The sequence below is a fragment of the Clarias gariepinus genome, chromosome 12 (assembly GCF_024256425.1).
Source record: "Clarias gariepinus isolate MV-2021 ecotype Netherlands chromosome 12, CGAR_prim_01v2, whole genome shotgun sequence".
Lineage (NCBI taxonomy): Eukaryota > Metazoa > Chordata > Actinopteri > Siluriformes > Clariidae > Clarias > Clarias gariepinus.
The window spans coordinates 8,452,501-8,468,777 of NC_071111.1; the positions used below are offsets into that span (position 1 = coordinate 8,452,501).

The 16,277-nt window shown below is 44.0% G+C and overlaps 1 protein-coding gene across 1 annotated transcript in view; it reads right to left on the reverse strand.

Moving 5' to 3' along the window:
• Positions 1 to 16,277, reverse strand: part of ninj2 (ninjurin 2) — a 53,081-nt gene that overhangs the window by 29,577 nt on the left and 7,227 nt on the right. The window contains exon 2 of the mRNA XM_053508752.1: positions 2,903 to 2,987. Within this exon, the coding sequence (XP_053364727.1) occupies positions 2,903 to 2,935 (33 nt within the window). The 5' untranslated portion in view covers positions 2,936 to 2,987. The remainder of the gene's footprint in view (positions 1 to 2,902; positions 2,988 to 16,277) is intronic.

Here is a 16,277-nt window from a genome sequence, read left to right on the forward strand (position 1 = left end):
ATATATATATATATATATATGTATATATATATATATATATATATATATATATATATATATATATATATATATATTATTTTTTTTTTTTTTTACTTTATGACTGATCATATTAATTATAGCGATGCAGAATGCAACAGGAAATGTTGTAGATTTTGAGCCACAAAATAAATGAGCCATGGAATTATTTGCTATATTTAACCATGGTTATTCAATCATCCTAATGGATATTTCAATCAGTACAGTCAACCTCGGAATTATTAGCAGTGCATTTTCATAAATGATGGCATCCTAAAAGCTCATTCTGGTGAGATTAAACAGATCTGAGCCTTTTCCTGTGAAATCTCACAGCATTGGCTTAAACAGGAATTGGATTCAGACGCTGACATGTTTGGATTTTAGGTTCTTTATCTTGTCTCAGGTTTTAATCTAATGACAGAGAGAGCATGTGTTTGGGTTAAAATATCATGAATTCAAACAAACTTTAAATTACTAGAAGCAAATGAATCATAACCTCATCAAGTCAAGTCAAATCTGTTTTTTTTTTTTTGTTTTTTTGGAAGATATCATGAATACGCTGTCAGGTGCATAAGTATTTGTACAGAGACACAATTTGCAAAGGTTTGCCTCTGTCCCCTACTAGTTATGATACAATTGATGTGTTTACTTCTAACTTTAATTAAAGGGATTTAACAAAAATATTGAATTAACCATTTAGGAATTACATCCTTTTTCACAGGCTCAAAAAAATTGGATACTGACTGATAAGCAAATTCACAGCCGGTTGTTGCCTGTTTCTTCGTTATTTCATGACATATTGAGGGGAATTCAAAAGTCTAAAGTTGATTTCAAGTGTTAAATTTGCATTTAGTACCTATTCATGGAAACTCTCACTATGAAGTCCAAAGAGCTGCAATTGATGCAATTGAAGGAGGCAATCATTAGGCTGGAAAAAACAAAAACATGCCTATCAGAGAGAGAGAGAGAGAGAGAAAGAGAGAGAAAGAGAGAGGGGGGGCAAAAACTTTAGGAGTGGCCAAATCAACCTGAGACGCCACAGAAGACAACTAAAGTGGATGATTGCAGACGTCCTTACTTGTTGAAAAAAAAATCCTTCACAACATTCAGCCAGGTCAAGGACACTCTGTAGTGGGTAGGTGTATTATTGCTAAAGTCTACAATCAAGAGACACCTTCAAGGACATAAATATAGATGCTTTACCTCAAGATGGAAACACTCAAGGACAGAAAACCTAGATTAGAGTTTGTGAAAATACCACGAAATACAGAGATCTATCAGATTAGATGGTTGGAAATTTTTAAATAGAGTATATATATATATATACCTAAAATACTCTATTTAAAATACATACTGCGCCTGTACATAAGACATCCATATCCCTGTATATAAAAGTTTTATTTGTAATTTATGAAAATGCAGTATATTATTTATGTAATTTAAATCTAATCTAATCTAATCTAATCTAATCTAACCCTGTCTGACAATCATGTAGAGGCCGTATCCAGGTACGTGTTAGAAGGATGTAAAAATATATATACCCTGATGTCAATAAAGATTCTCAGTCTGGAAGTCAATTCATGTCAACTGGACTTCTTGTGGTTTGAAACTTGTCTCGGTCTCCGAAAGGTTGGTTATGGACCCCAAATATACTGTATCCTCCTTGGGCCGTTTCTCACCTGAAAGGCTCGATGGTGGACAACAGAGAAGGTGAGATTGAGGGAGAGTCATTAAGAGGTGATGGTCACGCATACTCAAGTGTGACCCTGAGACTGGGTGTGAAAATCCTCCTGAGGATTGATGAAAAGACAACACGGAGAATGAGAGACAGATCGAGTCAGATGCCTCCAACTCTGTCGAGGGAAGAGTTTCATCTTACATATAAATACATCGTTCCTATATTTCTGATCTCTCTTTATCACATTTTCACCTGTTTGGTCCCATACAAGCAGCTCTACAAGGATGAAGATTCACTTCTGATGAAGAAGTGAAGACGGCGGTGCATTCGTGACTCAAACATTTTTGTAATGAGGGAATACGAAAACTTGTTGACTGATGGACAAAGTGGATTGAAAAGCAAGGAGATTATGTTGGAAAATTATGTATTTGTTTTTACAATAAGTTAATTTAAATCAACTATACAACCAGTGATTGGATAATTTGTGACTCACCCTCATATAATTATTATTATTATCATTATTCAAGAACTTAATATTATAATTATTTTTTAACCAATTAATTACTTTCTGTTAAGTTGTTTGATGTGTGTGTTTTTTTAACCGCAGTACCTCCCCTAAAAATGGTGCCAGTATTTCAATGGTATATGATCATACATCCATGAACATGTAAAACTCCTGCTCACTTGCCAGGTGAATAAACATAACCAAAGCTCCACTCTGTAGCCATAAAGAACCCTGGATGACATCAGGCCGCAGAAAATCCTTGGCATATGTAACCGAGGTCACGGACTCACGCAATCGCAAAATGTCAGCACATAGATTGGTACTTTGTTTTCTCCAATGTTATGACTCTCTCCCTGGGAAGAACAGACTACCAAAGAACTGTGACAATCCTCCAAACTCTGATAAGTGTTCGGTAAATCCATGCTTTATTGATCTCTGGTTGCATTAAAGTTCTGGTTGTTCCTAGCGGTCTGTATCTAATTGACATTTTGTAGTAAGAAAAGAAAAGAAAGATCCTCTGATGGGCTCCTCCCAAACACATAAAACATACTGCACCTCTTTGTGAAAAACAGGGAGAAGAAAGAGAGAGCGAGAGAGAGAAACAGAGAACAGCACAAGTGTTTGACTGAGCGAGAAGAAGGAGGGAGCGTGATGTCTGTCCAGATCACCCGAGATTAATCAAAGTGTACACTTTTACAGCCTACCTGCAGAGCTGCTTGTCCCCTCGCTGCTGACATGGCGGATGACGAGAATCGGGTTCCCTCCGTCCTTCGAACGCTTCTCTCTTTTCTGCGGGAAAAACAAGCAGGACTTGCTTAGAGAGGAAAACTTGGCAAGGCCCTTGTGAATAATTTGAGCGCAAACAAGCGTGTCATTCATTTTCTTTAAACCCACTCATGAGAGCATTACATGTGGACAGTACAGAGTAAACAAGCTCTGGTTTTCTTTTTCACTAAACCATTCAAATAAACCTAGTGTTAAGAAGAATAACTACATTATCTGCAGGACTGGGTTCCCATTAAGGCCTGTCATCTAAGGTTATATCAGATTCCCAGATAGCTATATTCTGATTTATCATTTTGCGCATGCTATTTGTGCATGACTGAGTCAACTGTGGTAAAATTACAGTATGGGCTAGACACCCAAAACAGCTGTCTGATAATAAATTCCTCTGCTATGAGTAACCGCTGAGAACATTTAATCATGCAAAGAGTTTATGCATCGCCATGGCGAGAAACACCTACCTGTAGGAGTGATTTATAACAGGGAGTGGAGGAACTCGATAACCGGTGCCAGACCTCTCTGACGCCAGCACTCTGGCACTGCCGTACTGTACATTCTTTACGTTTGCATGCACTTTGTAAAGGATTCGGGTAAGTGCTTGGATTTGAAGTGGGTTGGAGGTGAAAACACGCTATGTGATCAATCACGGATGTACGTATGTATCTTCAGGGTTTATGATTAAAATGCTTTAAGCGGGTGCTTAGCGACAAAGCTACACGGACTGTTGTTATTTTTGCTGCAGAGACATCGCTGATTCCGTCCCACTTAGCTAAATCAGAGCAGAAAAACATGTCACTTGGGGCCTTCAGAAGTAGGACTGCACACAGCACATCGATCCAAATCTGACTTTTGTGTCAGCGTCAAAATATCTTTCTAAATGTCATCCAACACCAGCAAGAAGAAGAAACAACAACAAATGACCACAAAAAAAAAAAAGATTTGGTCGCCATAGCTAGAGTTTGTCAGGATGAACTAACCTAGGTGACCAGAAGACTTAGCTTTAGCGATTAGCCCAATGTAGCGTGGATGGTGAACCCAAACGCGGAAAAAAGCGAGTAGGTAGGATAACCACGCTTGTTAGTCTAAGGACTCTCACAGAAGGGGAGCAAGGGAAAAACACAAATTTAACCCGCGTCCTATAAACACACACTCAAGATCAGAAAGCGAAACCCAAATAAAGTGAGTACTCACGAACCGATGATGGACAACCAGAACCGACATGGGCTGAACTCAATGACTGAGCGCTGAATCGTGGTTTGTTTACTCCTCTTATACTTCCTGATTTGCGACCGCTCTACTTCCGGGTCCTAGTGCCGGTCGCCGATTGAGTGTGCATGACAGTACCCCCCTGTCCAGGACCGGCTCCTGACGGTCCTGGGGTGGAGGATACCCGACGACGGTAGTCCCGGATTAATTCGGGGTCGAGAATGAACCGGGACGGAATCCAGGATCGTTCCTCGGGGCAGTAGCCTTCCCAATCGACCAGGTACTGGGTGCCCCTGCCCCGAGGGCGTGAGTCGAGGATCCGGCGCACGGTGTAAGCGGGACCACCGTCGATAATCCGGGGAGGAGGAGCAGGGGGGGTGGGTGGATTCATTGGAGAGGTGGTGAAGTGTTTTAGTTGGGAGGTGTGGAAAACTGGGTGGATCCGGAGCGCCGCAGGCAGCTGGAGCCGGTAGGTGACAGGGTTTATCCGGTGGGTGATGCGGTATGGGCCGATGAACCTGGGAGATAGCTTGCGGGATTCTGTGTGTAGGTGCAGATTCCTTGTGGAGAGCCATACCTTGTCACCTACGTGGTACAATCGTCCCGGAGGGTGTCGGCGGCGATGCTGGGCGACGTAGGTGGTATTGGCACGTTGGATGGCGAGGTTGGCTTGGTTCCACAACCGCCGACACCTACGGACCAACTGTTGGGCCGATGGTACATCAACCTCCGGTTCTTGATGGTCGAACATCGGAGGTTGGAAACCATAGCATACCTCAAATGGACTTAGGTTGGTAGCTGAGGAGACGTGGAGGTTGTGGGATAGCTCGGCCCATTTGAGGTAGCGGGCCCAGGAGCGCTGGCGATCCGAAACAAAACACCTCAGGTAGCGCTCCAGTTGTTGGTTGGCCCGTTCCGTCTGACCGTTAGTCTGGGGGTGGTAGCCGGAGGACAGACTGCAGGTGGAATTGATCAGACGGCAGAAGGCCTTCCAGAACCGGGCGGTGAACTGGGGCCCTCTGTCCGAGACGATGTCCTTGGGGAACCCATGCAGGCGGACTACGTGTTCCAAAATCAACTCGGCAGTGTTTTTGGCTGATGGGAGTCCGGTGAGGGCCACCAGGTGCACGGCTTTGGAGAACCGGTCGATGATGGTTAGGATGGTGTCTTTTCCTTCTGAAACCGGCAGGCCCGTGATGAAGTCTAAGGCGATGTGCGTCCAGGGCCGTCGGGGAATGGGTAAAGGCTGGAGCTCTCCGGCAGTAGGCTGATTGGTGTCCTTGGCCCTGGCGCACACCGGGCACGCCTGAACAAACTCTTCGACGTCCCTTCTCATGGTGGGCCACCAGAATGCCCGTCTCACAAACTGTAATGTGCGCCGAGTCCCTGGGTGTCCTGCGACGGGCGAGGAATGGCCCCACTGGAGAACTTCGGGGACCAGACGCTGAGGAACAAAGAGTCGTCCAGGTGGCGCACCTGCCGGCCCAGTCTCCGCAGCCTGAGCCTGGCGAACCCTTGTCTCTATGTCCCAGTGGATGGGTGCAATGATCCGTGAGGTGGGGATGACAGGCACGGGGTCCGCCCGGGGCATCTCCTCTTCTTGTTGGCGAGAGAGGGCGTCGGCCTTGGTGTTCTTGGAGCCCGGGCGGTACGACAGATGGAAATTGAAGTGTTCAAAAAACAATGCCCACCGTGCCTGTCGTGGGTTGAGTTGTTTTAGATTCTGGATGGTGATGAGGTTTTGATGATCCGTCCAGACCATGAACGGCTCACTGGCGCCCTGGAGCCAGTGACGCCATTCCTCCAAGGCCCACTTTATGGCCAACAGCTCGCGGTCCCCTACTCCGTATCGCTGCTGAGTGGGGTCGAATTTCTTGGAGAAGAAGCCACAGGGGTGTAGCTTCTGGTCTGGACCTCGCTGAGAGAGAACAGCGCCAGCGCCCACATCTGACGCGTCCACCTCTACAACGAACGGTTGGTTGGCATCTGGGTGAAGAAGAATGGGTGCCGTGGTGAAGCGATGACAGAGTTCTTGGAAGGCGGAGATGGCTTCAGGAGTGAGATGAAAGGGATGGGAGGAGGGCCTGGTCAGACTGGTTAGTGGTGCTGCAACTGTACTGTAGCCCCGGATAAAGCGACGATAGAAATTCGCAAACCCCAGAAACCGTTGGAGCTGTTTGAGCGTCCTGGGTAGGGGCCAAAGACGGACAGCTTCCAGTTTCTGCGGATCCATGGCCACACCCTGGGACGAGATGACAAAACCCAGGAACGTGGTGGAGTGCTGGTGAAAAGCACACTTTTCCAACTTACAGTACAGCTGGTGAGCGAGCAATCTCTTGAGAACTGCCCGTACATGTTGGATATGTTCTTCGGTGGTGCGAGAGTAGATGAGGATGTCGTCTAAATATACAAACACCCATCGGCCTAACATGTCTCTCAGGACATCGTTTATGAATTGTTGGAAGGCCGAGGGTGCATTGCATAGTCCAAAGGGGATGACCAGGCTCTCATAATGTCCTGTGGGAGTGATGAAGGCCGTTTTCCACTCATCACCCTCTCTGATGCGCACCAAGTTGTAGGCGCTCCGGAGGTCCAACTTTGTGAACACGGTGGCACCAGAGAGGGCGTCCAGGGCTGAGTTGGTGAGCGGCAACGGATGTCGGTTTTTGATGGTGATTTTATTCAACCCCCGATAGTCGACACATGGGCGAAGTTCTCCTCCTCTCTTCTTCACGAAGAAGAAGCCGGCGGCCGCTGGTGACGAAGAGGGCCGGATGGTTCCATGGCGAAGGGCACTGGCGACGTATTCCTCCATCGCCTGTGTCTCAGCCGCCGACAGTGAGTACAGGTGGCCACGGGGGGGAACAGAACCTGGCTGCAGCTCTATCGCCAGGTCGTAAGGGCGATGTGGTGGAAGGTGAATAGCTTTTCGTTTACAAAAGACTGCAGCCAGGTCACGGTAGGCGGAAGGAATAGCGTTGGTGTCGACATCGGGGGCCTCGGACTCCGTGGAACACGTCCCAGCTGGGTCCCGTAGGCACAGCTCAGTGCAGGTCGCCCCCACTGAAGGATTTTATTTTTTGTCCATGAAATGAGAGGGTCATGTTGTAGCAGCCAGGGGTATCCGAGAATGATGGGAGGTGAGGAAATGGAGGTGAGGTGGAATTGGATGGGTTCGTGGTGTTGGTTGATGATGAGGGTGATGGTCTGAGTCTGGTGGGTGATGGGGCTAGATGACAGAGGCCGACCGTCGACGGAGGTGATTTGCACTGGCTGGGATAACGCCTCAATTTTTACCCCCAGTTCTTTGGCATAAGTGGAGTCAATGAAGTTGCCGGCGGCACCGGAGTCGATGAACGCTGCACTTCTGACTCGTTTGTGGCCAAACTGGAGGATTACCTGAATAGTAAGACGAGAGGTGGTTGTGTTGATGGTGCTGGAGATTTGGAGGGAGCCCGGTGAGTCTCTCCTCCGGCTCACCGGGGCTGCGCGTTTCCCGGACGAAGAGGACAGATCGCCCGGTGGTGTGTCGCGGACCCACAATAAGCACACAACCCCTCTCGATACCGGCGTGCACGTTCTGCGGTAGTCAGGGAGGCGCGTCCTAATTGCATGGGTTCCCCGGCTCCGGTGTCAACCACGGCAGGAGGTGGAGATCCGACAGGTCCAGTGGTGGCAGCAGTGAAAATGGTCGGTGAAGGAGGTGTAGGATGGTGAGAGGTGAAAGCAGGCGGCAGGGTCCTCGGGGCTGGCTTCGGACGAGAGAGGAGGCGCTGGTCGATGCAGAGGGCTAGCTGGATTAGTCCCTCCAGCGTGGCTGGAAGCTCTCGTCCGGCAAGCTCGTCCTTTATGCGTGACGCCAGCCCCTCGTAGTAGGATGTCCGGAGCGCGGCGTCTCCCCAAGATGTCTGCACGGCGAGGGTTTTGAATTCAGCGGTGTAGCGGCTCACGGACAATCCACCCTGCCGCAGGTGATAGAGCTTGGTGTCGGTCTCCACCTCGCCCGCAGGGTGTTCGAAGGTGAGTCGAAGCTGGCGTGTGAATTCATTATAAGAATGGGCGGTGTCTGAGTCTGATTTAATCACTGCCGTGGCCCACTCTGCTGCCTGCCCAGTTAGCAACGAAACGAGAAGAGCAATGCGTAGCCGATCGGTGGAGTATTTGGTGGAATTAAACTCAAACACCAGATCGAGCGCTGTTAAGAACACACTACATTTCCCGTCCGTGCCATTCCATTTTTCTGGTAAAGCAAGAAAGACATCAGTAGAAGGGGGGGGGGGGGGGCGGGGTGATGCGGAGCCGCGACCGCCGCGACGGGAGGCCGGCTCGCCGCGCTGTCAACAGCCGCCTGGAGATCCGCGTTCTCCCGCCTGAGCTCCGCGACCTCGCGGCGCAAGGCCGCGACATCTTGGACGCTCTGGCGCAGAGTAGCGATATCCCCGGTTAGCTTATTGATTAGCTCGGCATGCTGGTCAACCACGTCGCAGAGATGCGCGTAGTCCGCTGGGTTCACCGCTTTTGGCTCAGTCATTCTGTCAGGATGAACTAACCTAGGTGACCAGAAGACTTAGCTTTAGCGATTAGCCCAATGTAGCGTGGATGGTGAACCCAAACGCGGAAAAAAGCGAGTAGGTAGGATAACCACGCTTGTTAGTCTAAGGACTCTCACAGAAGGGGAGCAAGGGAAAAACACAAATTTAACCCGCGTCCTATAAACACACACTCAAGATCAGAAAGCGAAACCCAAATAAAGTGAGTACTCACGAACCGATGATGGACAACCAGAACCGACATGGGCTGAACTCAATGACTGAGCGCTGAATCGTGGTTTGTTTACTCCTCTTATACTTCCTGATTTGCGACCGCTCTACTTCCGGGTCCTAGTGCCGGTCGCCGATTGAGTGTGCATGACAGAGTTACATTTCATGACGACTGTATGGGGTGAATTTCTATGTAACTCACCATTCGAAATTATATTTAGCCATAAAATTATACATGATAAGGGGCGTGGCGGATTTGAGTGACCGCTTCATTGGAACCTAACTGAAGCTAACTAAAAACTACTAAAAGTAGTTTACCTTACCACAAGAAATGTTGGAGTTGACACGGGAAGAGATGTAGGGTACGGATGATGGAGTTCAATCAAATGCAAAGTAATGTTAGCATATACCGTCCATCAATGTTAGCTAACTAAATTCATATTTAAGCCCATTCATACAGTGGTGGCCGAAATTATTAAGACAACATGTACCGTGTATTATAGTTCTCCCTGTGCACAAAACAGGCGATGTCACTAATTAGCCTATTTGCTAGAAGAGTTGTGCTAATTAGCCAAAAAAACTAGCGAAAGACTGGCTATGTGACGATGCTGTTCAGCTCCTGGAGCCGTGTCCTGGGTCATCTCCAGCCCTAAACCCAATAGAAAACTGTTGGATGATGGTGAAGAAGCCAGAAGTAGTCCAGAAACCATCTTCTGTACGTTTACATTTAGGCATTTGGCAGACGCTCATACTAAATATTGGATGTCCTCTAGCAATTTAATTGCAGAAAATAACAAATTATCCTTATTATCTCGATTGGCATCATACTTAAACATTTAGGACTATCATTATAACATGGAGTAAATTTTTTGGCTCTATACTTTTGGCTACTACTGTAATTTTGGTTTACTAAAATTAGCCAATTTTTATTATCATGATAATAATCAGTATTCCAAATGTTATTTTCATGTTATTATAGAAAACTTCATGTTTTTATGGTTTTTTCATTCATTATTACTCTATGACCAGCAGGATCCAGCAAGTAAAAAAAAATAAATCCTGTGACAACATCATGTACAAAAGTTCTACACGTTATAAATGGAAAGCAAACTTATATTATCATAAATATCATCATAAATATGACAAAAAATTTATGATGATAAATTTGACTTGAGTGAACCTTATCCTTTACACCCCATATTTATTTATTTCCCATGTTTAGTTTACATGTCCAACACCCAAAGTTCCTTTACAAGTACATAACACAAATAAAAATGAATGACTAAGTGAACAGAAGTTGCTTAGAGAGGAAAAGTTGGCAAGACACTTTTGAATAATTTCGGGGCACCAGTGCAAACAGACGTCTGGAAAAAACAGGCATGTTATTCAGTACTTACTGCAAATAAAGCACCTGAATAATCATGCCTAATTAAATAAGGTCCATATTAAATCATTTATTATAAATGTAACGTAAACAGATTTTGATCGAGTATACAATTTACGCAGAACATTTTTTAGACCGTGTTTGAAGAAGAGATTTCATATTAACCTGTTTTTGCTATGAACCCCTCTTGGCCAGAACATCCATAAACACATTAAGTCTAAGGTTTTCTTATACCACAGCACTAGCCAAGTCTCAAACAGGTCTGATTCGTTTTCTATTACAGAAGCTCTGATAGCGGCGCAGCTGCCAAACACAGATTTCTATCAATGTGCTTGATCTAAAAAGGGACATTCTTTATGGACATGATTTAACCATAATCATAATCTGACTAAAATATGCTCTTTGTTATGGTGAAGTTTTCTTTGCGGAGAAATTAATTTAACATTTCTAGATGGAATTTCCAGAGTCAGCAATGTACAACATTTTGTTCTTTAATAAATAAAACAATTTGCAATCGTTGGCAACTTTCTTCCTATCTCAGCATGACCTGGATTGTTTTTATTCCTTATAATAAATAAAATAAGATGTCCTAATGTAAACAAAAGACTGATAAAATGATGTGTCTTGAAATAATTTCCTGAGAGGCATAGTGGTAATATCTTTGGTTTGTCCTGCTGGATATTAGGTTTAAATCCCAGCAATGTCATTATGGCCCTCCTCACACACATCCTTCACACTTTCATTTGGTAGTCTTACAAGAAGACTAAGAACAGTTAAAGGTATGCTTACAAGCCAGTTTAAGCATATTTTATAGACGTTAAGTATATGGTGGGTGGCATGGTAGCTTAGTGGTTAGCTCTCTCGCCTTGCATCTCCAGGATCTGGGTTTGATTCCCATCACGGTTGTAAAATGGAAATGAATACAATGGTAATAGCCATTGACCTCCATGGTCCCTAGTTGGACCACAGATGTTCCTAGAAAGATTGATGGTAAGACTCCTAAACTTCTGTTAAACATCAAGGTGGTAATTTTTAAAACTGAGATTAGATTGTAGAGCCATTAAATGGTCATGCAAAATCTTGTAATTTCACACTACAACCATACCAGCCCCTCTGATGACATTGAGGCAGGAGGAGGCGAGAGGGGGGTTCTTAATGATCTCATAGCATTTATCCTTTTGTAAACTACAAATATGAATTTATTACATTAATAACTATTAGTACAGATGTTTGAATATCTTTATTTCCTGACACAGAGCATGACTCCAAAGCATCACTCATCCAGTTACTATTTCTGCCACACGTTCTGAGGTCATGGTCACAAAGTTTAGTATCCCATGGCCATGCTTTATACTATTTTTTTCCACAAAACATTTTACTATTGTATAGATACAATTATAGTTTACTGTTACCTGTACCATGGTGTATAGTGGTATAGTGGTAGACAATATTTGCTGCTATTGTACTTGTACCAAGCTATAGTACATTTATACATACATACATTATATTGCCGAAAGTATTCACTCAGCCATCCAAATTCAGGTGTTCCGATCACGTCCATGATAACAGGTGTATCAAGCACCATAATAGGATGCCATCTGTGCAATAAGTCCAGTTGTGAAATTTCCACAGTCAACTGTTAGTGGTATTATAACAAAGCAAGTGATTAGGAACGAGATGGACTTAGCCACAGAGTGTTAGGCCAAGTAAAATCACAGAGCGGGGTCAGCGGATGCTGAGACTCATAGTGCACAGAGGTCACCAACTTTCTGCAGAGCCAATAGCTACAGACCTCCAAACGTCATGTGGCCTTCAGATTAGCTCAAGAACAGTCCGTAGAGAGCTTCATGGAATGGGTTTCCCTGGCCGAGCAGCTGCATCCAAGCTTTACAGTATATCACTATGCAAAGCATCGGATGCAGTGGTGTAAAGGAACGCAACTACTGGATTCTAGAGCAGTAAAGACGTTAGGTTAAGTTAAGTTAGGGCTTCATTGGTCGCATAGAAATTAATTCTTTAACAATGGCAACCTGGTGAAGCTGGGGCTCAACCCGCCGACCTTCCAATCAGTAACTTGGAGCCTTTAGCCCTCTGATCTTCCATGGCCTGCCTATGACGTGTTCTCTGGAATGACGGATCACACTTCTCTGTCTAGCAAGACAAAAAGGTTGGTGGTTGCCAGGAGAACGGTTCTTGTCTGACTGCATCGTGCCAAGTATAAAATTTGGTGGAGGAGAGATTATGATGTGGGGTTGTTTTTCAGGAGTTGGCCTTGGCCCTTTAGTTCCAGGGAAAGGAACTGTTAATGCTTCAGCATACCAAGACATTTTGGAAAATTTGGGGATGGCCCCTTCCTGTTCCAACTGCACACCAGTGCACAAAGAAAAGTCCATAAAAACATGGATGAGCGTGTTTAGTGTGGAAGAACTTGACTGGCCTGCACACAGTCCAGACCTCAACCTGATAGAACACCTTTGGGATGAATTGCAGCAGAGATTGAGCCAGGCCTTCTCATTTAACATCAGTGTCTGACCTCACAAATGTGCTTCTGAAAGACTGGTCAAAAATTACCAGGAGAACATGTAATTAAATGTTAAGTCCTGGGTTGTTTAAGCAATACAAGCCACAAAGAGATAGTCACATGACCAAACAGTCCTCCATTACTATTGTATCATCTTTAATACATAATTATGTTACTTCATAATATGCTCCTGAAAGTAGGACTATTAAAATACCCAGCTCAGTACAATACTTTAATAGATGATTGGTTTGTAAATGCAGCTTAATTTGTGGTTGCAGCGATATCACCTCAGAAGAACATCTTCCTTTACAAACTTTATGACATTACCGTTTATAATTACTAGCAATGACACTTGCCTTGGAGGACTGGTATTACTGGAAGGATGGATAATCTCTCAAGGGGAGAGGTGCTGGTTCTCAGTTCAGGATGTTCTGGCCCCTATCCTTATCAGATAACCCCCCGGCCTCCTCCTCAACCACCTACAGTCTATTTATGACATTTGTCAGATGTCCTTACTCAGAGCCACTTACAGAAGGGCTTTGTAGTCATTATCTAAAACATGTTCTCATTGCTAGTTCAATAGGTCAGGGACTAATAGTGCATACAAGACAAGAATTCTTTTAAATAATAGCAAAGTGCTACTTTAAATACTCAGAAAAAAGGTAGGAGTTTAATCTTTGTTAAAAGAAACATATTCACTCTGCTGTTTCTACCACCAGGGTGCCCGGACAGAAAAAATGCCTTGACACATGTCTTTCCTGTACCCTAAGAGATGGTGAGCCCATTTAAGCTGTGCTAGAGGCCCGTAGAGAACACGGTGCAGAACAAGGAGTAAAATGAGGAGCTTTAAATGAGTTTGGCACTTGTTTGATTTAGCTTTTCAAACAAAGCCAGTGGAGAAAGTGTGACAACTCTTAGAAATCGTGACATGGTGATGGATCTCCAGCTTTACACTAATTTAGTTTTGGCTGACGAGCTGCCATTTGTGATAACTCAACAGATCTGTTAGACAAGATATCTGTCAGAGGTCTGCAGAAACAAGAGCATCCCAGGGAGGGAAAGAGAAGATGAGTTAAATGTCATCAGTCTTGCAGTAGCATTGAAACACCTTGCAAAGAGAGCAGGTAACAGAGGTGACGTTTGAACAGATAATGACCCAGTACTAAGCCTTGTTGGACACCAGTAAGGAGTCAAGTGAGAGGCTGATAGGAGGGCTTTAGCAGCAAGAAATTGCAGTGGCAAATGCAAATTGTCACAAATTTCAAGACTCACATGCATGGACAGGGTAGTCTTAGGTCAGTTTTATCTACTGTAGCAGGATGTCCCAGAATCTCGCTCCAAGGGAGGTAGCTCTTTAGGTGGAGGTTTCTGTCAGGAACTATATTTCTCATGTTCCTCAGCTCGACACTGAACAAACCTTGTGCATAAACCAAATTCCTTGTTCATAATCAACAGAATTTGTCTAACTCTTCTAACACGTCATGCTTCTGGCTTACATAATGACATCCCATGAGGAAATTACATACAATTACAATTCTTGGTTCTACCTTGGTACACACTTTGGTACAATGGAACATGTCCTAAAATATGGTACTATAGAACTAAAGAAAATATGTGACATTTCTATAACATTGTACTATTGGATGCATGTAACATTAATTAAATACCATAGTTTATGATGAAGCTTTTAATATTACATACAATGACCTGTATTGCAATTGCACCAATCCACCATGTATATTACCATTGTATCCAATGAAGTGCCAGAGTACACACCATGGTATTCACCAAAGTATGGTGGTACATTTAGAGTGATGCCATGAAGTACTGTAGTACCTACCCTGATAATCTATGGTGCCTACCGTAACATGGTACTTTAGACCATGCCTACATGGTCTAAAGTACCATGTTAATACTATGGTATATTGGTATAATGGTATTTATTATACCATTGTAAAATCTATTATACAGTAGGATTGCTAAAATTTATGCATTTCCTTGTGCATTGTTAATTTGACTTGAACTTTCTTTGTCCTTGGATTTGCTTTTGTTTGATCATTTAAGACTATGCCTGCACTATATCTTGGAGGACTGGCTGGCCATTTTGGTTTGTCCGCCTCCATACATCCAAATCTGTCAAAAGGATGACAAATATGTTTTTAGGAATACTGATATTGTTCATTTGTACACATAAAATTGTACACTTTAAAAAAAAACAATTAAAATAAATGCTAATTAACTGTTTTTCATAAAAGGTTACTTGAAAGGCTAGCAAATGCATAACCCTTATTGAAGTATTGATTATATTGCTAAAATTGCATTTATTGTTTTTTTTTGTCACACACTATATACTTTGGTAAGAAGAAACCAAAATTCACATCTGGTCCAACAATGAACCTGCTTGTTGTGCATTTTAAGGAAAAAATAAAAAAGCATATATTGTTCTATTATACAGCAATCCTAAGAAGCACACACACACACACACACACTAGCACACAACAGAAGGTGATCCACAATGTAATTATGCGTCCAATGGCACAAAGGATCAAACAAGGCCATTTAAAGGTGAAGTCCAGGACCTTGGTGGCTCTTAAATGATCAGGTTGAGCTCAAATTGACAGAGGGGCCTTTCAGAGGGACCGGCGTCTGGTTCAGGTATGTTAAACAAGCTTGTGTTTGTGTAGGCTGGGGGAAAAAAATTAAACACCAAGTCCAAAAAGGTTGAGACTGTTCTGGATGTTGAAAATATCTTGGGTACACCGGGTGTTTTAATAGCGATAAATAGTTACTTGGGATTAAAAAAATGCTATTTCTTTTTTTTTAATCTCTAGAAGTTTAAACTGCACAAAGTCTGGGAGGCTGGAAATGGCCGTGCATGCTTTCGTAGTGTGTCTTCAGTGTGGCAGCCTGTGATAGTCACTCATTCAGCGCCTCTCCAAGTCTCATAAAGAGCCTTTATGCTCTACTTCAGTGACTGACAAGTCAAAGGCTCGGTGGCATTGCAGCTGCAGTGATTGCAGGGTCATAACCTTCGTAACACACTGCTGCAAAAGCAACATGGAAGCCATAAAAGAAGGTTGACTGCATTAGAAATGAACTAAGGGAATGAAAAGAATGAATTCTTATTGCACAAGCAACCCATGTGGGGGTTCTTTTTTTAGTGCGTTCCCTACAGGCATCGCGTATATACGTATACTAAATAGCCTCCGCCCAGCTCCTATAGGACATGTGATTTTAGCATAGCACAGCAAGTGCTCATTGGAGAGCAGAGTAATAACACTGATTTCCGTCAGTGAAAGTGCTTTAAAGGGGAAGCCCCGGAGACTGCTAACCCTGAGTGGGTTGTGGTAAAGCCCCTCCGAAATGTACCCATTAAACCAGAGGGTGTCTAGAAAATCCCCTGTTTGCTCAACAAATGTACAGAA